The sequence below is a fragment of the Panthera tigris genome, chromosome A3 (assembly GCF_018350195.1).
Source record: "Panthera tigris isolate Pti1 chromosome A3, P.tigris_Pti1_mat1.1, whole genome shotgun sequence".
NCBI lineage: Eukaryota > Metazoa > Chordata > Mammalia > Carnivora > Felidae > Panthera > Panthera tigris.
In genome coordinates, this window is record NC_056662.1 from 101,048,859 (window position 1) to 101,074,986 (window position 26,128).

At 44.8% G+C, this 26,128-nt stretch overlaps 1 protein-coding gene across 2 annotated transcripts in view; it reads left to right on the forward strand.

The window, feature by feature from the left end:
* The window catches only part of RPIA (ribose 5-phosphate isomerase A), a 31,387-nt gene extending 8,184 nt beyond the window's left edge, over positions 1–23,203 (forward strand). The window contains exons 2-9 of one of the 2 annotated variants that reach the window (XM_007082460.3): positions 1,434–1,494; positions 3,156–3,211; positions 10,463–10,522; positions 12,836–12,900; positions 14,340–14,408; positions 15,151–15,292; positions 17,496–17,595; positions 22,881–23,203. In XM_007082460.3, the coding sequence (XP_007082522.2) occupies positions 1,434–1,494; positions 3,156–3,211; positions 10,463–10,522; positions 12,836–12,900; positions 14,340–14,408; positions 15,151–15,292; positions 17,496–17,595; positions 22,881–22,978 (651 nt within the window). In that variant the 3' untranslated portion in view covers positions 22,979–23,203. The remainder of the gene's footprint in view (positions 1–1,433; positions 1,495–3,155; positions 3,212–10,462; positions 10,523–12,835; positions 12,901–14,339; positions 14,409–15,150; positions 15,293–17,495; positions 17,596–22,880) is intronic. The other variant, XM_042981952.1, reaches the window with a different exon arrangement.
* Positions 23,204–26,128: the final 2,925 nt, after the last annotated feature.

Below are 26,128 nucleotides of genomic sequence, written 5' to 3' on the forward strand. Positions count from 1 at the left end.
ACTCATTGTGCAAGGGGAAGCCCATAGTGAATTTTTTTGCTGTAAATGATGAAGTTTTGGGGTGATGGTGGGATGGTCCGTAGCCGATGGCCAAGAAAGAATTCTTGAGGAGGTCTTTGGAGCAAAAAGGTGATTTTATTAAGGCACGGAGACAGGACCCTGTGGACAGGAAGAGCTGCACTGGGGTCATGACAGGTTACTCACTATGTATGTGTGTGTATATATATATATATATATATATACACACATATACATATGTGTGTGTGTGTGTGTGTACATATATGTGTGTGTGCGTATGTGTATGTATATATATATACATAGGGATATAGAAGTCTCTAAGGGATTTTGGAGCAAGGTTTCCAGGACCTTGAGGGGCTAGCTGTTAGCTAGGGAAATGCCATTTTTTACTGTTTAGTAAAACCTCAGTCATGAGACCTTTCAGATGTATATCGGTAGGCAATAAGTTCAGAGTATGATTGCCAGCGTATATCTTGGGGTGCTTGAGATTAAGGAAGTAGACTTACAGGTTCCTGAAGGTTGGGACAATGTTCAGCCAAGGTTCTCTTTTGCCCCTAGCAAAGTGCCATCATGGAGACAGTTGAGCTCCTAGAGGGGGGTTACTCTGCCAGTTTCAAGGACTTGTCAATGGACTGTAGGCAGTAAGGGAGTTTAATTTTTCATTTGCCTTAGTTTCCCACATCACCATGGCAAGCACTTAAACCCCTTTCCTTTGTTCTTGGGTAGCCAGGAGTGTCCAGGGAATATCACACATATTTCCACCCTGGGGGGCAGGGGGTGGTGGTGGTGCCAGCCTGTATTTTGCCCTCAGCTTACCCCATGTTCCCTCATCAATGAGCAAGACAACAGGCCCCGAATTAAGTCACTTGTGTTAAGCCTGTATCACCAAAAGAAGATTTAATTACATTTTCAGCCCTCCCAGAAATGGAATGTTCTGTTAGTCCATCAGGAATTGTCTGCTCGGCACTAGTTAGGTAATCTGCCTCAGTGGCCCCTACTGTCCCCTAAGGAAAAGTAACCTGGCAATAACCAGTCTGCTGTTTTGCCTGCTGTGACTTCCTTGTTCACACTTCCTTCTGGCTGTAAAAGTCTCATTTCGTGTAGCTCCTCGGAGCTCCTTTCTGTCTCTGCCAGATTGAATGCGGCCTGACTTGCTCAAATACATTCTTAAAATTTTTAATGTGCCTCAGTTTACCTTTTTAACAGGAGGAAATGGTGATGTTAGTGTCAGATGAGAGTAGAAGGAGCTGTTGATAAACTGCCATGGGCACTAGGCTAAAGTACTCTCAGTTGGTTCTGTTCAGTGCTTATGTTGCTATCAAATGGGCACAGCACCTTGATCTAGGAAGTGGGCTAAAGAGGGCGTCACATATGGTATTAATGAGTTTTTGTTTTTCCTCTCCTTTTTTTGGCAGAATAACCAAGTGCTGGGAATTGGAAGTGGCTCTACAATCGTTCATGCTGTACAGCGAATAGGTATGCTCTTGGGCTGTCTGGATGTTTTGTGGGGGCCACGGGGATGAAGATGTGGAAGAGGGGGATGGAGGGGGGGCACAGCATTGGCACCTGCCCAGCTCTGCTCTTCTGAGAGGTATTCTTGGGCCTCTTCAGCCAACTTTGGGGGATGCCCTGGCTTTGTTTACTTTGTTCATGTGGAGGGTAGGAGCTGATTTAGGAGGAGATCTCAACAGAATTTTAATCCTCATCAGTGGTCCTGTGTGTGGCCCCTGGGGCCCTGAAGCAAGGCTTCTAAAGCCTTTGGGTCCCTCAGTTAATTTCAGGTGGACAAACTGAGCTCAGAGCAGGCTCGCCTGTCCGTGATCCTGGAGTGGATATGAGGCACCCAGAGTTGGTGGCTCCTTCCTGCAGGTACTGGCTTACTGATTAGGGTGTCTCTGAGCTTAGGAAAGGCTCTGGAATTATCAGCCCCTGTGGCTGCTCAACAGGTTTTACTGCCCTGCTTTTGTTTGTTAAAACAAAGCCCAGGAGAGACTTGCCTGAATGCTGATTGCTTCTTCTAGGTGCCAAGGCGGGGGCAGTGCTCAGGAGACAAAGTCCAGGAACACTTTGTCTTTAAAAGAGTGGCTGTGGTGCTGGCGTGATGGCTGCTGGAATCCTTATTGCCTTAACACGGGCTTTTGTGTTACATACCTTTCTACCTTACCATTGAGTGTGTGGAGGATTGCAGGGCAAAGGAATTACTGTGCATTTCATAATAGTGGCTTCTGAACCTCCCATGTTGCAGACCCAGTGAGTCAAAAGATTGGAACTTTTAATAAGGTAGTTTTTTCTTAAGATCCCTCCCCCTCACCGAAATGCACAAATCCAAAAAGAATAAGTAAACCCTGTTTAACCGCCCTCTGGTGGCCTATAAATGATTATATGTTTTATGCATGTAAAGTTCTCCTTTTTCTGTGAGAGGCAATATAAGGAAGTAGTTAAGACTGGAGCTAGCTGGACTGCATGGGATATCAGCTCTGCCACCTGTTAGTGATAAAACTACCCAGTGACTTTACCTATCTGTGCCTCCGTTTCTTCATCTGTAAAGTGGGAATAATAATTGCAGCTTACCTTTGGGTTGTTAGGATGAGAAGAGTTCACATGTACAAAAGTCTTTGAATATTGCCAGGTACGTAGTAGTAGCAAACACCTGACATGGCTCTATTCGTAGTTAGTATTTACTCCTGTCCCTGTCTTGTGTGTGCGATGTGTGTTCACAAACTTTCTCACCAAGGCTGGGGACACAGAATGAAAGGCGGCTGTCAGTGGGGGAATAGACCTTTCCTTTTTTTTTTTTTTTTTTACTTTTCTTTAAAAATTTTTTTCTTTTTTTAACCTTTATTTATTTTTGAGACAGAGAGAGACAGAGCATGAACGGGGGAGGGGCAGAGAGAGAGGGAGACACAGAAACGGAAGCAGGCTCCAGGCTCTGGGCCATCAGCCCAGAGCCTGACGCGGGGCTCGAACTCACGGACCGCAAGATCGTGACCTGAGCTGAAGTCGGATGCTCAACCGACTGAGCCACCCAGGCGCCCCAGACCTTTCCTTTTCTGTTGGATCTTGAGCAGATGTGCACCTGACAAGAAAAATAAAGTGAGGAGAGTGAAAAACCACCAACATGGCTTTTGTCTCCACAGCTGAAAGAGTGAAACAAGAGAATCTGAACCTTGTCTGCATTCCCACCTCCTTTCAGGTATGTCCTGCTTTCCATTCTGCATCTTGGCACTTGGCTGCTGAATCTTCTGGGTCCCGAGGACATGGAGGTGTGGCTTTGGGTTGTGTACCAGGGTTGCTGTAGGTGGGGGAGCCAGGAGCAGGAGAGGAGTTTATTTTCTGAGGATTGCTCCTTGGAAGTGTGGCCTTAGACGCATTCACGTACTCACTCTGAATATTTGAGTGTATCCTGTGGCAGCACGGCGTAGTATATGCAGTTTTAAAACTCTTAGCTGGTTGGGTATTTGCTCTAGTATCTGGAAACGACATGCTTTTGTTGCTATTTAAAATTTTTTTTCAACTTTGCGTGATCTCCACGGAATGGATGAATGGAAGTGGGTGTTTGCTGGTTTTTTTATCTCCTTGCTCCCCAGTTCACAGGCAGCTTTCTCTCCTAATCCTCCAGTACAGTTACATTTTGGTGCAGCATTACTCAGTGTTTACAGAGTTGTTTGTGATTGTCCAAACTACAGCTGAACTGTGTCCTGTGCTGTGATTATTCTTCCTTAACCTCCTTGCTACTTTGTTTTCCTGCAAGTGAAGTAAATGTTGCCTTTGTTTTTTTCATTTGCTTGGTTATCTACGTGCACTTTACTAATTCAGGCCCAAGCTCTTACCCAGATGGGAAAATCTCACTTCTTTCTGGGTATTCCGCTCCATCCATCTCGTCTTGGCCGAGTCTCTGGGTCTTCGGGGTTGGTAACGTGTTACATAACTTTGCAGTCAGGAACCTTCCTTCTCTTCTCCCCTTTTGGATCGCCCTGTTTCTTGGTCCTGTTTCTCCTCATTTCTCCCTCTGCTCCACCTCTTTTGTTTCCTTCAGTTTTGGTGAAGTACATCCTTTGGGAAGCTAAGTGTGTGGGATGCCAAGTTGTTGACAACTTTGGATGTCTGAAAATGTCTTTAAAAATTTTTGTTGTTTTAATTTTTATTTTACTTTTTTAGAGAGAGAGACAGAGGATATTAAGCAGGCTCCACACACAGCACGGAGCCAGATGCGGGGCTTAATCCTATGACCCTGGGGCGGTGATCTGAGCTGAAATCGAGAGAGGGATGGGATGCTCAACCCGGGGGCCCCTGAAAATGTCTTTATTCTAGCCTTTCTTGAAGTTGGTTATTTGGCTTAGAGAATTATATACTAGATCTTTTCTGAGGAAGTTTGAAGGCATTTCTCTATTGTGTCATTTTGCATTTGTTGTTAAAGGAGTTTGATGCCATTCTGATTCTTGATCCTTTGTATGAAACCGGTTTTTTACACTCTGAACCCTTATACCCTGATATTATCTTTTCCTTGTGTCCAGTGTTCTGACATTTCACCATACTGTGTCTTAGTGTGGGGTTCGTTTTCATCTATTCTTCTGGGCACTTGCTGGGACATTTCATTCTGCAAACTCATACTCTTTAATTTGGGGGAGGTTTTTTTTCTATCATTCCTTTAATTTTCTTGCCTCTGTTTTCTGTGTTTCTTTCTTTCTAGGATGTTTGTCTTATTCTTGGTGCTCGTGGCCTGTTTTGTCCTATTATCTTTTTAGTTTTGTCTTTTCTAACCCTTCTTTAAAAAAAAAAAAAAGTTTATTTATTTTTGAGAGGGGTGGGGAAGAGGGGGAGAGAGAGAGGGAGACACAGAATTTGAAGCAGGCTCCAGGTTCTGAGCTGTCAGCATGGATCCCGATGCCGGGCTCGAACCCACGAGCTACGAGATCATGACCTGAGCCAAAGTCGGATGTTTGACTGACTGTGCCACCCAGGCTCAGCCTAATGATTTTGTTTTAACCTGATTACATCTGTGAAGACCCTATGTCCGAATAAGGTCACAATCTGAAGTACTGGGAATTAGGACTCCAACCTGGTTTTTTTTTGTTTTTTTGTTTTTTTTTTTTCAGGGGAACGCAGTTCGTCCCATAACTCATGTTATGAGTGTGGGAAGCTCGTGTTGTTTGTGACTCTGATTTCCCTGTGTATGCAGGGCCACACTCACAGGGGACCCGTGTGGAGTTCAGTCAAAGATGGGGAGAAGGGAGAGTTGTAGGACTTGCAGATGGGAGCAGGTCCTACCCCTATGGTTCCTGAGGTCAGTGTACAGAGTTCTCCATGTTGTGGACAGGGGTACGGACTGTTTAAAGCTAGGGCAGATCCTGGCCAACAGGCACATGAAAAGATGCTCAACGTCGCTCCTCATCAGGGAAATACAAATCAAAACCACACTCAGATATCACCTCACGCCAGTCAGAGTGGCCAAAATGAACAGATCAGGAGACTATAGATGCTGGAGAGGATGTGGAGAAACGGGAACCCTCTTGCACTGTTGGTGGGAATGCAAATTGCTGCAGCCACTCTGGAAAACAGTGTGGAGGTTCCTCAAAAAATTAAAAATAGACCTACCCTATGACCCAGCAATAGCACTGCTAGGAATTTACCCAAGGGATACAGGAGTACTGATGCATAGGGGCACTTGTACCCCAATGTTTATAGCAGCACTCTCAACAATAGCCAAATTATGGAAAGAGCCTAAATGTCCATCAACTGATGAATGGATAAAGAAATTGCGGTTTATATACACAATGGAGTACTACATGGCAATGAGAAAGAACGAAATATGGCTCTTTGTAGCAACGTGGTTGGAACTGGAGAGTGTGATGCTAAGTGAAATAAGCCATACAGAGAAAGACAGATACCATATGTGTTCACTCTTATGTGGATCCTGAGAAACTTAACAGAAACCCACGGGGGAAGGGAAGGAAAAAAAAAAAAGAGGTTAGAGTGGGAGAGAGCCAAAGCATAAGAGACTGTTAAAAACTGAGAACAAACTGAGGGTTGATGGGGGGTGGGAGGGAGGGGAGGGTGGGTGATGGGTATTGAGGAGGACACCTGTTGGGATGAGCACTGGGTGTTGTATGGGAACCAATTTGACAATAAATTTCATATATTGAAAATAAATAAATAAATAAATAAATAAATAATGCTTATTGTCTGGGAAGATGAGGGTCCCAGGGCTTGCAGAAGCCATACAACACTTACTCATGGGGCTCCTTTCATATGCTGGACTATTTGTTTATTTATTATTTATTTATTTTTTATGAATATAATTTATTGCCAAATTGGCTTACCTACAACACCCAGTGCATATCCCAACAAATGCCCTCCTCAGTGCCCATCACCCATTTTCCCCTCTCCCCTACCCCACCATCCACCCTCAGTTTGTTCTCTGTATTTAAGAGTCTCTTGTGGTTTGCCTCCCTCTCTCTCTGTTTGTAACTATTTTTTCCCTGTCCCCTCCCTCATGCCCTTCTGTTAAGTTTCTCAAGATCCACATATGAGGGAAAACAGTGATACCTGTCCTTCTCTGACTGACTTATTTCACTCAGCATAATACGCTCCAGTTCCATCCACGTTGCTGCAAATGACATGATTTCATTCTTTCTCATTGCCAAGTAGTATTCCATTGTATATATAAACCACATCTTCTTTATCCATTCATCAGTTGATGGACATTTAGGCTCTTTCCATAATTTAGCTATTGAGAGCGCTGCTATAAACACTGGGGTACCCGTGCCCCTAGGCATTATCACATGCTGGACTTTGGATGGGAACTGGGATGGGTGGCTGCTGGTGGTGGTGAGGAGGCAGAATTCAGTTGGACATGGTGATCACTGAGGATATGCGTAGTATCATAGGGATGTGAGGCTCCTATGCATGGGAGGTGTTAATCATCATCTCCAGTGCCCAGTGTGGTGCCTGGCTTTTAGGCACTCTGTACGTGTTTGTTGGATGAATTAATGCTACATTTACGTGGGTCATTATTTATAATTAAATGGTAGAGAAGTAGAGATAATGTGCCTTTTAGAGGAAGGAGAGCCTACTCCTTGCCCGGGGAATTGGGGAGGGCTTCCCGGGAAGGATGACATTTGAGTTGGTCACATGGGGCGGGAGTTTGGGAGAAGGTAGAGGAGGAATGCCAAGACCTCAAAGAACTCCTTTTAAAATTGTTATCGTTAATAGCATGTTATTATATAAGATGACTTCAATTCCGTTTATAAATGGGCCTGTCCTCTCTGCTTCTTGTTCTTTTACCATTCTCTCTGTTTTCCTTTCCTTCTGATTCCCTTCTTAGTCCCTAGGTAAGAGAGGAAGGCAGGAGACTATTTCTGGTCTTCACTCTGTCCCTAACTTACCACTGTGACCTCTCTGGGCATCCATTTCTTCCTTAAAACAGGGGTTTGCACTAGGTAATTCCTAGAATGAACTCAGAATGATTGCTTATTTACCCAACTATTGGCTCAAATGATGCTAACTGCTGTAGGGTGGCAAGAGTATGTAAAATGTGCTCTCTCATACTCTGATTATAATCTAGATGGACAAAGAAGACATCCTTATGGAACAGTTACACTGTCCAGTGTAGACCAGTTCCCTGATACCCAGTTTTTTTGTTATATATCTGAATGCAGTTTAGTATTTCTAAAGTACATAAGATGAATAGGAAATCATAGTACATCACACAGTTTTATTTGCATGGTAGACTATCACATTGAACTCTGTGCAGTTTGTATCATTTTTCTAACACCATCTGTATTCAATATCTGTTGCTATGGAACCAATTACTCCCAAATTTAGCAACTTAACAGCAAACATTTATTATCTCATAGTTGCCAAGGGTCAGGAATCCGCAGTGGTTTAGCTAGGCGGTTCTGGGTTCGGTCTCTCATGAGGTTACAGTTAAGCTGTTGGCCAGGGCTGCGGTCATCTCAAGACTCAGCTGTGGTTCCAGGCTCAGTCATGTGGGTGTTGCAGGCCTTCATTCTTCACAGGCTGTTTGGGAGAGGCTCTGTTAGTGTCTCCGGGACACAGCAACCTTTTCCCCTGCCGTGTGTGATAAGAGAGGGGGCGGAGGGAGGAGGGAGAGATCTTGCTAGAGCATGCCACCCTTACCTACTCCCCGGCATTCTTTATAAACCAATCCCAGAAGTATCTGCATCGCTTCTGCTGTGTGCCATTGGTCCCGCAGACCAACCCTGGGACTCTGTGGGCAGGGATTATCCAAAGGCATGAAGACCAAGAGGTGGGATGGTCATCTTAGAGGCTACCTTCCAGATTTTCCCGTTGTTCTTATAGCATCAGGGTCTGGAATTGGGATGGTTTCTCAGCGCTACTTTTGGAGAAATCTAGGAACTGAGAAATGATTCTGCAATACCATGTTTATTGTTTTCTCCCTTCATTATGTATTTATTTTGAGAGACAGAGCAAGAGAGATCAGGGGAGGGGCAGAGAAGGGGGGAGAGAGAAAGAATCCTAAGAATCGATGCTGGGCTCAAACTCACAAACCGCGAGATTGACCAGGGCTGAAATTAAGAGTCAGACATTTAACCGACTGAGCCACCCAGGCTCCCCAGAATCATGGAGTTATTTTTGTTTTGAATTTGCTACTTTCAGTCAGTGATTTATTTTAGCTTTTTATATGGAAATTTTCATACCTCAAAAAGGATAAAGAACCACATAATGAACTTTCATGTGCCCATCACCCAGTTTTAGTAATCACCAATTCATGGCCAATTTTTTTTATCTGTACCCCATTCTCCTCTACCTTGGCTGTTTTTTTAAGTTTATTTTTGAGAGAGAGAGAGTTGTATGTGTGCGTGCAGGCAGAACAGGGGCAGAGAGAAAGGGAAAGAAACAATCCTAAGCAGGCTCCATGCTGTCAGCATAGAGCCCAGTGTAGGGCTCGATCCCATGAACCACGGGTTCAGGGTTTAAATTTCCCCTTATTTGTCTTATCGTTTAAAAATATTTTTTTATAGTTTGTTTGATTAGGATCCCAACAAGGCCCATATATTGCAAATTCCAGGATCTTTTTGGTTTGACTCTTAGGATTTTGGATTTGAAGATTGACATTGGTCATTTCATCCATCCCAAGAAAACTTGTCAAGGGTCATGTGGCTGGTTCATTTAAGATTAGAGTTGAGACCTTCTGATTCTTAATCTCAGGTGCTTTTCATTTTAAACAAAATATTTTCAAGACATGCCTTTGGGAGAAAGTTTTTTTTATCCTTTGGTCCCTCTGCTTATGGTAAGCAAAGGCATGAATACAGATCCTTATCACTTGGATTTGGGTGGTCATACTTGAAGATTCAAGGTATATTTATTCCAGCTATAAATCCCACTCAGGGCCATGTGGTAGCAGTAATCACTGCTCTCTTGTTTTTGGTCAGCCTCTTTGAAAGGTTATTATGAGGCACGTCTATAAAGTAAATCCCAGGTCTTTCCCAGTGTGGTGTTCTCCATTTGCTGAGCTCTTCACTTAGTCATTCTGGTCATCCTGCCTTTAATATACTCTGCGGAGTGGATATATTCTTTGGCTTATTTTTTAGTTTTAAACATTTTTTTAAGTTTATTTATTTTGAGAGAGAGCAGACACACATGTGCATGCAAGTGGGTGCGGAGCAGAGAGAATCCCAAGCGGGCTCTGAGCTGTGAGCGCAGAGACCGACATGGGGCTTGATCACAGTAACTGTGTGAGATCATGACCTGATCTGAAATCAAGAGTCAAATGCTTAACTGACTGAGATGCCCAGACACCCCTTTTGCTTATTTTTATTCAACATTATAGCCTGGAAATCACTCTATCCATTCAGTTCCTTTTTTAGGAAGTTTTTTTTTTGTTTGTTTGTTTTTGTTTGTTTTTGTTTTTTTTAATACTGTATTACCATAAGCTTTAGGAGTCCATGGCATTGTCTTTTTTTAAACTTCTTTATGTTTTAGAGTGTGAGTGGGGTAGGGGGTAGAGGGGTGGAGAGAGAGAGAGAGAGGGTGGGAGGGAAGGAGGGAGAGGGAGAATCTTAGCAGTGTCCACACTCAGCGTGGAGCCACATGCGGGGCTTGATCCTATGACACTGGGATCATGACCTGAGCCGAAATCAAGAGTTGGATGCTCGACCAACCCAGCCACCGGGTGCCCCCATGGCATTGTCTTAAATAGCAGATCACGGAGGAGGAACTCTTAGTCTGGCACTGGCGATCTTCACTGTATGCTGTTTGCCTTCTTCTGGCTCCCGGGATGAATTAACTTAGTTTTGCCATTCATAAAGCTGTGTCTCCTACTCTTAGTGGGCACAGTTGGGTTTGGGAGAGAGCCTTGGTTGGGACTCCGTGTCTGACACTTAAATCCAAAAGAATGCTGAGAATCTTTGCCACGTGCTCAGAGTAAATGATTGTGGGTGCTTTTTCTTGTCCTCCGTAGGCCCGTCAGCTCATCTTGCAGTATGGCTTAACTCTCAGTGACCTGGACCGACACCCAGAGGTAAGAGAGTTGGGCTGCTTTGTCTTTCGGTCTCCTTTTTTAAGGCTGTCCCTTGTTCATGGACTCGGTATCTTGTTGAGTCTTGGAGAAAGGTCAGTGAGTCATGCTAGATTTTCTCCTGGGAATTTGAATGTTAAATCTGGCTGAGGTCACTAGAGGAGAGGTTGTTAGTTTCCAGTACATTCCCTGTGGTTAACCCTGAGGGCTCAGTGGTTGTGGTGAGGGGGGACTGGACGAACCCTGGGTGGATCCAGGGCTTCCTATGGTCCTGGTACAGAAGTGTAAGAGCCCGTGGAGCTTACCACTAAGTGGAGGTAAGAAATAATCTTCTGAGGCAGCCACGGACATTTGAAAACAGATTACAGTTAGGTGTTATGTTACAGCAAAGGTGGTTGAACACAGAGGAGACTGAGTTGATGAGAGTGAGCAGCATACTCACAGTTAGCATTTACTGAGCCCTGCCTGTGCACCAGGTATGGGTGCTAAGCGCTATGCCGATATTGAACTACTTAACCTCCAGTAGTCTTGAGGGTGCATACCATCATTATCCCATTTTACAGATGTGAAAAAGACACAGAGGACAAGCCATTTGCCAGAGCCACACCTTTTGTAACTGGTAGAGAGCTTGAATGTGAATTCGGATGCTTCTGGCTCTGGAGCAGTGCTCCTTAGAAGGGTTTTGTGGGGAGAGGTAAAGTTTGAGCAGAGCTTGAAGGTGAGGTGGCCAGGGCAGGAGACGGCGTTCCGGAGAGGAGTAGATGGGAGCCACGGGAGCAACTCCAGGCCGGCCCGTGGCATACGTGGACGGTGCCCAGGCCAGCTGGGGTGGCAGGGACTAAGTGAGTAGAATACATTGGCGCACAGTGGAAGCGGTTGGATCGGAAGAGTGGGGAGGGGTTATGGCAGCTCGCAAACCAAACTGCAGAGTGGGACTTGATGGTCTACTAACCTGTGTCGTCCTGGTACCTGTGGGCCTCCGAGGGCTTAGTAGGAACCATGGGAAGGGCTTGTTGGGGGATTTCTGTGGGCAGAGCAGGGCACCGTGTGAATTCGCGTTCCACACTGTGAGGAGAGCGGTGTGGGCCGAAGGCGGGCCTGCGGCTCCTGCAAAGAAGGCTGCAGACTTCCAGGCCCCAGAGAGTCGCCCTGGCGTGGCCTGGCCCTCGGATCCACGTGGGGCAGGGAGAAGCGGTGCAGGCTGTCTCTTCAGACCAAGGGCAGGATCTGTGAAAGGGTGGGAGCACGGTGCCGCTGAAGCTCTGTACGCTCTCCGCCTGTGCCAGACCAAGCAACTTGAACTGATTTGTACCCTGAGGGTTTTTTGTACTGGTCTTTTAAATAACGATGCTTAACACTCCCACCTTGTTCATGCAGAGGTCAGTAGTGAAGAGAAGTACATAGCTTCCTTGATTTTACATTTCAAAAGATAAATGAACCCATTTTGCCCGTGACTGCTCTTGGGGTTGGTGGTGGAATTTCCTAATGGTGGCAGTGGACAAGCCCTGACAGGTGCTTTGGGGGGGGGGGGGTCACAGTGGGGGTGCCTCAGTAGTGTCCAGTTGCAGATCATGTCCAATGTGTGTCAGCTTTATAACTATACATTGGGTTTTCTGTGTCTGCTTGAAACTGTCTTTCTTTTTGCCACACTAGTATGGAGACTTCTGAGTCAGCGTTTCTCAGCCTTTTTTCTGTTGCCCCCTCCAGTGAAGTTTTAAGTTTCTTTAAAGATGTTTTATTTATTTTTGAGAGAGAGACAGAGTGCGAGCCAGGGGAGGGGCAGAGAGAGGGAGACACAATCCGAAGCAGGCTCCAGGCTATGAGCTGTCAGCACAGAGCCCAACATGGGGGCTCGAACCCATGAACCCCAGGATCATGACCTGAGTCAAAGTTGGATGCTTAACCGACTGAGCCCCCCAGCCCCCCCCCCCCCATGAAATTTTAATGCCACAGATGTACTGTGTATCTTTTTTTTCTACTTGGGGGTGATGTCACCCATGTTGGGGTTGTGTGCTCTCAAATAATTCTAGCTCATCCACAGAGAAGCCCATCAATAAGAAAAGGGAGTGAAATGTCATGGGTAAAAGCGGGACCCAGTGTGGTTTCCAGGCCTCCTGTTTGTTTCCTGGTGACCCTAGTGGACTAGCTTAACCTCTCAGAGGCTCAGTTTCTTGACTGGTTAATGGGAACAACTAAAACTAGCTAATAGGGCTGCTAAAGCTCGGATGAGCTATTCCTTGTCCAAGCTTTGCACAGAGCCTCACCTCCCAAGGCTTTTAGTAGTTTCTTTGTCTTTCCTTCCTTCCCCCAATGCAGATCGACCTCGCAATTGATGGTGCTGACGAGGTAGATGCTGATCTCAATCTCATCAAGGGCGGCGGGTAAGTGTTGTGGGGACTTTCTTGCTGAAGAGTATCTGCCAGTTCATCCTGAGCAAAGCAAAGCAAATTGGAGGACAGAATAAACAAATGGCCACCGTAATGTATGCCAGCTTGTCTTCGTACTAGGAAGTTGATGGCCTTTGGCTGTAGAGCCGGCTTGGCATTTCTAGTCATGAGTAGCAGTCTGGTGACTAGGAACCTGGGCCTCTTCGGTGAGGTTATTCATCTTAATGGATTCTCTGTATTTACATTCTTCTGCTGATTCAGATTTTAAAAACTGTACAAATTAAGCCAAATATGTTGTTGGGGCTAGATTATTAGGTCTGTGGGCAGGGGAGTGTGTGATCTTTGTTTTAAAGCTTCTCTTAAGCTCTGTGAGTGCTTGGTTATATATTTATTCATTCATTTGGAAAGCATTTCTTGGGTGTTTTTTTGTTTTGTATTGTTTGTTTTTTAAGATTATTTTGAGAGAGTGCGTGAGCGAGCACTAGTGGGGGAGGGGCAGAGAGGGGGACAGAGGATCTGAAGTGGGCTCTGTGGTGACAGCAGAGAGCCCAACATGGGTCTTGAACCCACCAACCTTGAGATCGTGACCTTAGCCAAAGTCAGACGCTCAACTGACTGAGCCACCCAGGCACCCCTGGGTGTTTCTTCAGTGTTGATTTGGAGGGAAGGAAATGGTGAGTTGAAGAAGGTGAAGGCCTGTTCTGCCAGTTCTCATAATCAAGCAGACTGTGGGGTGACACAGAATATGTTTAATATTTCACCGTGCTCTCTCTGCTTCATCACTCCCAAATGGCAGATAGTGGACAAGACAGGTTGTTCAAAGCTCGTCCTTCTCAAGTTATAGACCCTTCCATTCATGCCATGCTCAGATTCAGATGACTTTTCCCTGAGCACAGATGCATCTTAGATGGGATTGTGCCTGGCCTGAGTGGGAACCATTTCTCCCAGACACAGGCAGGCTTGTGTTTTCATAGTGCATTTCTTAGCTCGGGCTGCCTTAACAAAATGCCATAGACTGGGTGGCTTCAACAACAGACATCTTTCGACAGTTCTGGAGACTCTGGCATGTTGTTGGCTGCCTTGTCATAGTGCCCTCACAGGGTGGAGAGAGAACCAGTGAGCTCTCTGGTGTCTCTTACAAGGACACTAATCCTGTCAGACCCAGGGCCCCACCTTTATGACCACATTTAACCATAATTACTTCCTTAGGGGCCCCATCTTCCAAGTACCCATCGGGATTTAGGGCTTCAATATATGAAATTTGAGGGGGACACAGTTCAGTTCGTCGCACAGCATGATGGAGTTGGGATCTTCCTTTAAGAATCGAAAATTAAGTATCTCATTAAGTGGATTTGGGTTTGTTGTATCTGACATTAGTTTTCAAATTGAGTTTGTGTCCTACCTTGTGTTCATTTGCCTCTTCCCATCCCCAGAGGCTGCCTGACCCAGGAGAAAATTGTGGCTGGCTATGCCAGTCGCTTCATCGTGATTGCCGACTTCAGGTACCTTGTTCAGTGTTCTGAGCTGTCCACTGAGGAGGTAGATCAGACCCCAGGCCTCATCCCCATTTTATGGAGGAGGAAATAGAGAACTGGAAGGACTGTGTGACTTTCTGAGGCTTGATGGCTAGGACTTAGGGCCGTGTCTTGGATTTTGTTTTGTTTTCATGCTGAAGGTAGATACTGCTGTGTTACGTGTGCGTTGGAAGGAGGAGGAAACAGCTTAACCGCTTGTCACTCTTGTGACAGGAGCACGTCCTCATGTACTACTCATTTGATCCTTGCAGGGAGCCTCAGAGGAAGGACAGGCCCTGCCCACGGGCAGTGACTCAGCACGCCCTGCTTCCTCTGGGCTCACACGTGACTTGTGTGACTTGTGTTGTGCCTCGCCTTTGACCAGGCTCTCAGATTCTCCTTCAAGGAATCTGATAGAAGGCGCTTATGCTGAGCATGTTCATTAACAAGAAAATTGTATGTACTTACAAGATATTATAGCTGTAGAAAGAATATAAGTAATAAATACCTGTGTAATAATCACAAGCCAGTCATAACCACTTTTAACATTTTTGTCATATTTACTTCAAATACCTCATTTTTTAAATAGTAAAATATAGCTAATATATTTGAAGCCCTGTGTTCTTGTCTCTGTTGACCTCTCTTGTCCTCTCATTGTGTCTGAATTCGGTTTTTTATCTGTGTCATTGAGCTTATTTATATTTATTGTACTTTTTGACTTTCTTTTCAGAAAAGATTCAAAGAACCTTGGGGATCAGTGGCACAAGGGAATCCCCATTGAGGTCATCCCAATGGCCTATGTCCCAGTGAGCCGAGCTGTGACCCAGAAGTTTGGGGGCGTGATTGAACTTCGGATGGCCGTCAACAAGGCAGTAAGTGGCCAGGGAGGTTTCTCAAGGGCATTTCAGGCTCTCAGTGTGGGGTCCTTTTTGCTTCTGTTAGGACCTCTGTGCCTAGCGTGGGTAGTCAGCTTTTATTTATCTATTTTTAATCAGGTTATTGGTTTATTTTTAGAGTACTGGCTTTACCAGTTTCTATATTCAAACTCGTGTAGAGAAGACTACATTTAATGCGGTGCATATCCCCTGTACAAGTCGGGGAGTGATTCTTTCTGTCTGTCCTTTGGGGTCTGACGATCCTCAGGTGATCTGACCTTTGTACCTGCGGCCTGGACCATCGTGATTAACGGTGGCTAAAGATGGGCTCTGGGAAGCCCTCCACACTGGGCAGCAAGTATTTTAGGTTTCATAGTGTCATTTTCTTTTTATCCTCTTACTTCATTCTGTTATTAAATGTGACAAGAAGTTGAGTTTCTTGGGGGATATGAACTCCTCTCTAGGAATATGCTTCAGAAACTTAGTCCAAAATGTTTCTCTTCAGCTTTTAGAGTGGGCTACATAGAACTTTTTTTTTTCTCTTACACTTAAATAACCGAACAAGCAAAAGTGATAGCCCAAAAAATGAACTGTAATTATTGACATAACTGTATAACAAGTTTGAAAGATACAGAAAACAAATTCTCTGTGACTCTTCTGTGATGAATTTTTATATTGGTGTGTTTTTTTTTCCTGGTGTTTTTGTGATGTTTTAAAAATCAGTCCCCCCACCCCCCCAAAAAAATCAGTCCCTATTCCTAGTGGTTGTACAGAGCTCTGAGCGTGGTTCCCTTTGTAGCTGAAGAGCCTGGAGGAGACTGTTGGAGGTCCTCTGTCGTGGCTGCCGTCACTCCAGACAAGAGCCCCAGCCTCCTGCCTTCGTGGGGGCTCTTCACGGAACTCCCACCCCTCTTCCTCCCGTCGACAGGGAGGCCTAGTTTCCTTGCCTGTGACTGTAGGGTTCTGTCAACATTTGTGGTCCCAAATGCCTTCTAGTGCCCAAAGCTGTGGAGGAATTTTAGATTAAGTAACTAAAACGACCCCCTGTTCTGAATAATAGTAATTCACGGTAGCCGCACTTTCTGTTTTCATGGAGGTAAGTTTTATTTAATTATAAGGGAAAAGGGATTTATGGAATTAAGTAATTATAGTAAACATAAAGAGGAAGAGAAGGACAAAGAAGGGTTAATACATCAAATCGGGTACTCACAACATGCAGCCTTCTGGCCGGGGAAGCGCAGTGAACAGCCCGGTTGGAGTCCCGGTTGAGGGTCCTGGGCAGAGCGTCTTCCCCTCGGGTGAGGCTTCCAACTAACTATTGCCACCAGGGCAGTAGAAATACCATCCATGTGTGATCTACACATTAAGTTTGTCTAAGTGCAGTCCTGAGCAAGCTGGGTTTTTTTTCTCTTGTCATATCTCACGATCTTAGGAGCCTGGGCATTTGTTTGCTCTTCTTCCCTCCCAGATCCACCAGGGGACCAGCCAGGTCTGGCTTCAGGAGGCATGGGAGGCTTATAAATCTCTCTTGGCATCAGGAACAGAAGGGCCAATTCTGATCCAGAGGCCAGATACAGAACACAAGCCAGCTAAGCCCCCCACGATTACGTATGTGCGGCTCTGGACAGAAATGCATGACGAGTCACACAAACAAGTTCTATGCAGAACATCCCCTGGGTTTTTTTGACCCCAGAACCCATTTCTGCTTCCTGTTTTGGTGGGAGCGCCTGCTTGGGGAAGCCATGGGTACGATAGCACCGCCTTATTTTGCATTACCCGGCGCTTAATGTGAAGCGGTGAGAATGTTGCATCCTGTTGATAGTCTGTTGCTGTAGTTTTTCATTCTAACAATAGTTGAGAATTATTGAACCCTTACTGTGAGCCCTCATTGCGGTAAATGCTTACCCATATGGTTTATACATAAGCTGCCTTATAAAGTATGTATCATTATCCCCTTTTTGTAGTTGAGGAATCTGAGGCTCACAGAAGTTGATGGCTCTTCTGAGCCTCCTCTATGCCTCTGCAGCTCTCATTCCAGAGCTTCTGCTCATTACTTCTTCATGGCACTGCCTTCTAGAAAGCATGAGGTGGGGGTACTGGTTGGAGCGGGTTCATTAAGATACTTGTATTTGGGCATCACCTTCACTTACCTGCCCACCTATATCTATATCCTTGGTAAATATGGAAAATTACCTTCTAGGGTCCCGTCGTGACGGATAATGGAAATTTTATCCTGGATTGGAAGTTTGATCGGGTGCATAAATGGAGTGAAGTGAACACAGCTATCAAAATGATCCCAGGTAACATGAGTGGTGTTTATCGAGCATAGACACCCAAGCACTTCGTGACTGTCCCCCACCTCTGGCTGTAGGAGGCACGAATGGTGTGGGGTTTGTAAGACTTGGTTGAAAAGAATTTCCTTTGTACCATGCTTGGAGTTTCCGACTTCACACCTTTGCTGCCCCCAGGAATAGTTCTCGCTTACCTAGCAGCTTTGTTGGTTGTGCATTTCACAACCCATTCCAACTGGGATTGGCCTGGAGCTGATGGAGTGTCAGAGGGGGGTTGGCTTGAAATAACCACACCCCCTCTGGATAGAGCCTTCCCTTCCAGAAGCTTAACTGTAGCCTCTCTGATTTTTTGTGGGCTCTCTTCTTAAGCAGTGGGGAAAAATGACACCATTCACCCATACTCATTAATTACATACCACAGGCCAGGTGCTGTGCTGCATGTTACAGGGAATGCTCCCATTTCTAGAATATGACTCTTTCTCAAGGAAAGTTCATGTATACCTGGTTTGGAAAGCGGTGTGTGGCTGTGTAGAAGCCATGCCTACGGATAAGATAGAATGTGCTACATTTGCTGGAGAAATACCAGGAGTCTAGAGTGCACATGGGTTGATTCCTTTGGAGAATGTGGGAAAGTTCCATGGGAGAGAGGTGGCTTTTGACCTCTGCCTTAGCGTAATTTAGACACTGCACGAAGTGTTTACAAACCCTCCAGTTGGCTGAGATAGTTAGAGAGGAGGCCAGGGATCAGGGAAGGTTCAACGACTTGCCTAAGGGCTGCAGTGCCAAGAGGGGAGCCCTGAGTTGTTTTCCTCTAGACCCTGAAGCTTTAGTCCTTACTTCCTCAAGTGCCAGGTTGAGGAGGGGCATCTGTGACATGAACACTGGGGTGGGAGAGCCTCTACTGCTTGTAGCAGGGATCTGGGGCCCTGGGTAAGTAAGGCTGGGTGGGCAGTGTAGAAGGTAGTCATGTCCCCAGGCCAGAGGAGTATTGAAGGCCCGGGCGAGGGGATCAGATGGAGGAAGCAGATGTGAGAAATACCAATCATACGGTATTGAGAGACTAAGATTCTGACTGGGAATATTCCATGGCATAGCATATTTTTGGGCCAGAACTGGCTAATGGGGCAGGTAAGGTCAGTTTAGCAGATTGTAGGGGCTAGGATTAGATCCAGGAGCAGGCTGCCTGGATAAGGTTCCTAACCCAGCCTCACTCTGGCAGTGTGACCTTTGTGCAGTTAGTTAACGTCTCTGTGACTCATTTCTTCCTCTGTAAAAGAAGCTAATATTAGTGCCTACTTCATAGGATTGTTGGATTAAATGAGTTAAAATGGTGCCTAGCACATAAGGGAGGGAGTGTTTGTTGAATGAATAAATCCCCAGGAAGAAAGGATAGTATTGTCACCATTAATTAAACATCCTAGATTTTAAGTTATCCATGCTATTTGGGAATGAAAATGGTGTGAATAAAAGCCATGTAATAAGGAGCTAAGTATTCTTACTGGAGTCTGTGGTTTTAGACTGACTATCTTTAAGCAGGTTTATTAAGCAAAAAAGATGAATTGAATTATGCTTATTCTCACTTAGTGTTCTCATTTAATGGAAGAAGTAATGAGCCGAGAGAGCAAGAGGAAAAGACGATGTAGAGGTCACTAGTCACTGTTAGTAAAATGGGAGCGTTTGCCCCTGATGATAATGCAGATAGACCCAGGGGGCGGTGTAGGAAGCCGCTCACTAGTGTGGGCATTGTGCCCCTGCAGGTGGATTTCTTGCAGTGCCCACTAGGTAGCTCTGTTGCTCCTGCTCAGACCTTTCTTGGCTTACTGAGACCTGGAGCTGTCGTTCGTGAGGAAGTTTCTCCGATATTTGCCCTCTGCCTCATTAAGTAGAAGCTACAGCCTGGAGAAGTTCAGAATCTCAGTAGAAACTTAAACCAAAGAAAATGAGGAAAGAGAGGCTAGATGTTAAATTATTCAGTACGATGCCACCAGAAGCATCGATGTGGCTTGTTGCCTCCTCCCGTTCTCTCCCCTTTTCCTCATCTGGTCTGTTACTGCTGGACTAAAAGCCAGGGAAGGGAAGAGGGCAGGTTTCCCTGTCTGCCCCTACCGCCCTGCCCTTGCCCGTGTGTGTGTGTGTGTGTGTGTGTGTGTGTGTGTGTGGACACTCAGAGGACAGCTGGACTGGTGCTTGGCTGCTCACTCGCTCTGTTGGCTGTTCCATTGGGTTCCACCCAGAGCACAGAGCTCTATAGAAGGGTCACAGCTCACGGGTTCTTGCCCCTGTGCTCACAGTGAGCCACCTCTGCCCTTTCTGCCACTGGGGCATGGTCAGTAACCCGAGCAAAGGTGCTCTGAGATCAGACCAACTCCTGTCCTTCCTCTCTACTCTTTCTTCGAAGCCTTTTCTGAACCTGGTTTGACTTTCTCTTGGCTCAGGGGGAAGCTGTCACCTCGTATTGCAGAATCGTTGGGTCTTACGTGGCCACTTTGCTTCCTTTGGGAGGCTTCAGTCGGGTTGGTGCAGGGCCGTGCCAGCGACCTCTAGGTTTCGGCAGCTTTTTCTTCTGCTTGATGGCTTTTCATCACCGATAGATGATTTTGTTTCTTTATGTATTGGGGGACTTCTTGCGAAGTTTTAATTTTAAAATTCGTTTTATTTTACATTGTTCAACGTTACAAGCGTAAACAGTGAAAAGTCCCTTCCTTCTTTCCCTCCATCTTTTCCTGTCAGATGGTGCCAAATTGCCCTCCATGGATTGCACCAATTTACCCTTCTAACAATTTTCCCTACACACTCATTCATCAAACTTTATTTTCCTGATAGTTGAACAGTTTTATTCATTGTGGCATGTATGTATATATGTAAATATTTTTGGTAAATGTTGCATACATTTAATTCGCATCACGGAATAGTATTCCATCGTATTTCTGTGTGTGAAAAAAAGTGTTTGGAGATTCTATTCTTGATGAGCATTCGTGTGTTTCTGGTTTTAGGCTATTAGAAAAAGTGCTGCTGTGAACATTCTTATACGTGTCTTTTGATGACCATGTGTGTGCCTAACAATTGCATATATACCTAGGAGTAGAATTGCTAGATTGTTAGGTATGAATACGTTCAGCTTTAGAAGATATACTAACAGGTGTTTTCCAAAATGATTTTGCCAATTTCCTCCCACTGTCAGTGAGTGGAAGTGTCTTTGCATTCTAGTAAATTTCATTATGTTCATTCTGGTGAATATTTGCATTCTCTTTTCTCTAATTAGTTTGAGCATCATTTTTTATGTCCACTGGCCATTTTATATAGCTTCTTTTGTAACGTACCTCGTTAAGTCTTTTGCCCGTTTTTCTACTAGGTTGTCTGTCTTATTGATTGGGAGAACTGTCTACATATTGATGCGGGTCTTTTGTTGGCTATATGCATTGCAAATGTCTTCTTGAACTCTGGGGGAGACTTCTAAGGCCGATAGTGTGATCGAAAATAACTGGGAGTGTAAATAGCCAAAGCAGTGTTGAGAAAGAACAAGGCTGAAGATATTCCAGATTTTAAGCTATATACTACAAAGCTGTAGTAATCAAAATGGTATGATACTGCCACAAAAATAGACACATCAATCAATGGAACAGAATAGAAAGTCTAGAAATAAACCCACGCGTCTATGGTCAATTAACCTACGACAAAGGAGGCAAGAATATACAATGGGAGAAGCCGTGTCTTCAGTAAATGGTGTTGGGAAAACTGTGCGGCTACATGCAAAAGAATGAAACTGGATCACTTTCTTACACCATACACAAAAATAAACTCAAAGTGGGTTAAGGACGCCTGAAGCCATGAAACTCCTAAAAGAAAACATAGGCAGTGATCTCTTGGACATTGGCTTTAGCAACATTTTTTTCTGGATCTTTCTCCCCAGGCAAGGGAAAGAATAGCAAAACTAAACTATTGGGACTACATCAAAATGAAAAGCTTTTGCACAGTGAAAGAAACCATCAGCAAAATGAAAAGGCAGCTTACTTGATGGGAGAACATATTTGCAAATGATGTATCCAGTAAGGAGTTAATTTCCAAAATATATAAAGAACTCTTACAACTCAACACAAAAAACTAGCACTCTGATTAAAACGGTGCAGAAGATCTGACTAGACGTTTTCCCAAAGAAGACACACAGATGGCTAACAATCACCATGAAAAGATGCTCAGCATCACTCATCATCACGGAAATGCAGATCAAAACCACAAAGAGCTATCGCTTTACTCCTGTCAGAATGGCTAGAATCAAAAGGATAAGAAATAACATGTTAAAAAAACACAAATGTTGGCGAGGATGTGGAGAAAAGGGAACCCTCATGCAAGATATATGCACCCATGTTTACTGCAGCATTATTTACAGTAGCCAAGATAGGGAGCAACCTAAGTGTCCATTGAGAGATGAATGCATAAAGATTTGGTGTATATGTGCAATAGAATGTTACTCAGCCATAAAAAAGAAAGCGATCTTGCCATTTGCAACAATGTGGATGAGCCTAGAGGTATTCTACGAAGTGAAATAGTCATAGAAAGACAAATACCATATTTCACTTACATGGAGGATCTATAAAACAAATGAACAAACAGAAAACAAACAAACAGAAACAGACCAATGGTTGCCAGAGACGAGGCATAGGGGAATAGGCAAAATAGCTGAAGGGGATTAAGAAGTCTAAACAGTTATAACATAAAGAAGGCACAGGGATGAAAAATACAGGGTAGAAAATATAGTCAATGATATTGTAATAACTTTATGTGGTGACAGATGGAAACTACACTTAACCGTGGTGAGCATTGTGTAATGTACAGAATTGTTGAGTCACTATATTGTGTACCTGAAACTAACCTAGCATTATATGTCAACTATACTGCAATTAAAAAAAATAACAAGTGGGAGTGGAGGTTACTTAGTCAATGGAAGGCCTCTCTGAAGAGAAGACTTGTCATCTGATGCCTGAAGGACAAGAGAAGCACCATTCCCTTGAAGTGCTCAAAGACGACTAGTTCAACAAACAATAGCATGAGCAGAGGCCCTGAGGTAGGTAAAAAGTTGGCACATTTGGGTAGACAAAGACGGCAGGGGAGAAAGGGATTGTAAGAGGAAATGAAAATGATCAGAATCTCTTCATTGTTCTGGGAAGGAAAGACTTCAGACCTGTCATTTGTCCAGCGCTGCTAATGGTAGTTGCCCTTACCGACCCTACTATCCTTGACTCTTCATGCCTTGGGGAGCTGAAACTTAATGCTTATTTTCATCCTTCATCCTGCAGGCGTGGTGGACACAGGCCTTTTCATTAACATGGCTGAGAGAGTCTACTTCGGGATGCAGGACGGCTCTGTGAACATGAGGGAGAAGCCTTTCTGTTGACCGTGCAGGAGCGAACTGTGTTCACCTTGAGCCCCGGCCCACAGCTGAAGTGAACATGCCTCTCCAGGAGCCTTTGCCTTAATGTCTCGGTGCCAGATAGACAGCTGGCAGGGTGGGGGTTGGGGGGTTAAATCCAGTCTTCTGAAGTATTGTTATTTAATGTCTTTTTAAAAAGAGAAATATAAACCTATATATTTTTACTATTAAAAATACTGTTTTTTTTAATAAAGTAGAACTTGATTTCATGTTTTATATGAAACATTTACCAAAAAAAAAAAAAAAAAGGGAACTGTCTTTTAAACTTTTAACTTGAGCCTGCTGGTTAAGCATCTGAATATTGGGTTTGCTGAGAAACGTAAATCAAAACTTTTCTTTAAACTGGTGAAATGAAGGGCCCAGCCAGCAGTGATTCCCTGATGCCTTACTGGAAACATTAGAGTTTACTTTTCTACCACGCTGTCTTGTCTTTAGTTTTTGTTGTGATCACGTACAATACTTAGGTACATATTTTAAGGTGAGGTTTACAGAAGTCTGGCGAGTGGAGCAGTGTGGTGTAGAGTGACTCAGAGTGTAAACCGTCAGGGAGAAAATGTGGTTCTTTTGCTAAGACCTGGGGGTTCCTTCAGACCCCTGTTGTGGGAAGCAGTTGGCCAGAAATACTTGCCAGTCCTGCCAAAGCACTGCTGTGAAATGTGAAATACTTTTAAGTACTTGTCTTTTTGTTATTGTTTCTCTTCCTTTATTATTACTTGCATGGGGCGTCAGAAGCTGTCATCTCCTCGGACTGTTTGAGGGTTGAAATAAAACAGTGTGGTGCCACTTTGACTCTTTGTCTTTACTGTTTGCAGTCATTTTGAAGTAAAATCGGGATCAGTTTGGCTCCCCAGCGTACATTGGGTTTTTGATAAGGGGTGGAATTAACTCGAGAAATCTTGAGCCAAAAAGACCAGATTGATAGTTCCTGTATTTCTGAGAGAGCTCGATGTCAACTTTATTCCATAGACCTTTGTCAAACGCTGTTTTCTTTGTTAATGGAAGATAACTCAGCTGAACAGAAGTCGCAGATTATCCCCAAGCGTTCTGGTAGTCAGACCATTAGTCATAGAAGCTGACAAGCATTAAGCAGGTTACCCATATTCCCTCCTTATTCTCCTCGCCAATATTCAGACTGTGTGTGCCCAGTGAGCAGTGAACTGCCAGAAAGCCTCACAGACAGGGAGAGGGAAGGCCACGATCCCCTCGGTGGTAATTCTGATGGGACTGAGGAATGCAGCTTGCTAGGTGTTCATGCCCACGGCCTTTGGCTCCCCTGGGCCGACCTCGCTCCAGACTCGGAATAGTCCTCTCCCTCAGCCTGCCCTCCATTCTGAAGCTTGGATTGTAACTACCAAGCTTGCTGGCTGGCCTCTCAGTTCCTGCTAAACCAGGTAGCACAATGAAAGTTAACAGAACCAGCATTAAAGAGGCTCTTTTCCTTGCCGACTTCCTTCTCTTTTTCTTTGCTCTTAAGGTGCTGTTTATTTATTTTTTAGATTTATTTTATTTTTTTTTAAGAGAGCGCAAGTTGGGGAGGCGGGCAGAGGGAGAGAGAGAGTCCCAAGCAGCCTCCACACTCAGCATGGAGCCCCGAGCGGGGCCTAATCCTACGACCCTGGGGCCATGGCCTGAGCTGAAATCAAGAGTCAGGGGCTCAACCTACTGAGCCACCCAGGTGCCCCAGGATGCTCTTTACAAATGGTTGCCTCATACTTGCTAAGGAAACCTATCGTTAGGAGTGCTTTAGTTTTCTTCAAGCCTGCTCTGGACTAGATGATGAATTTTGTACAAAATGGGCATCAGATCTTAGCTGAGAAAACTTGATAGAACCAGTTTTTGAAATCCTTTAAAGCTCTTGTGGCATGGGTTAAATTCAGGGATAAAGATAAGGTTAAACTGGGTGTCTGAAAGCCACCTGCATGCTCCACATCCCGTGGACATTTTCAGTGGGTTTCAGGGCCGTTCGCACCTGTGGCCAGACTGCAGCTCCAGCGAGTTACTGTGAGGTTCTCCTTCTCTTGAAATAAACAAAACATCCGCCGTGCTTTAGGCACACATATAGCACTTTGTTCTAGAGGTGAATTTTGATTGAAGGTTCTTCAATAAAATTGTAATGAAATGTGATCTTGCAGGTGATACATGGGGTGGAAAAAATTTTCAGGCACATGATGAATCCAAGGGGCACAGGGCAAGCTGCAGGTTTGGCATTTGGGAAAGGTTATAACCGAGTTAAGCTGCCACACTTTTGGGAGGCATATGGCGGGGGGGGGATCACTTGCATTTGAATAAAACCTATTCAATTTTGGTTTCAGCTAGAGCTCATAAAGTTTTGATTCACTTACCAACCTTTTTCTGAAATTCCCATCATGTGCCAATTTCTAGTAAGACCCCTCTCACACCCTAGATGCTTCCGCCGTGGTGGATGAGCCTGGCAGGTTGACCGAGGAATGCCGTGATGGCACTGTGATATGAGGGAATTATCAGCATAGTGGGGAAGAGGTGGGCGAGTAGGTGGGAAAAGCGGTTATCAGGTGACTGGCGACAGCCCCCTACCTGTCATCACTCCCCTTGTGCCAGGTGCTATTCTGGGCCTTTGCCCTGTTACCTTAGGTCAACTTCATAGTATTTATTCTCTTAATTTGCAGAGTGAGAAACTGAAGTTTCGTTTAACTTGTTCAGGTCATACACTGGAAGGCAGGCCAGACTTAACTGGCTCCAGGCCTTACTCCTAATTCAAGGTGGTTGTAGGACTCTGAATAGTTTGTATTCCTTAATTCTTGTGTCCATCATTTGCAACTTGAGCCACAAGTAATTTGTTAAAGGACCAAAGTTAATGAAGTGGTTTATTTATTTGTGTGTGTGTGTGTGTGTGTGTGTGTGTGTGTGTGTGTGTGTGAGTGTAGGTTCATGAGTCATCCTATTGTATTAATTTCTGTCTCTGGGTGAGCTTTAATGGCAGAAAGGAATAGAACACTGCACCAACCTAGGGTGGGCCATGGAAAAGTGCACTTTGGAGAAGTCCTCCTCATCTGCCACCATTGACTTTTCTCCTCCCCCATGCTTGTTCCCTCTTTTCCTTTCCAGGCCTGGGGAATAGGTAGGTAGGCACAGCGG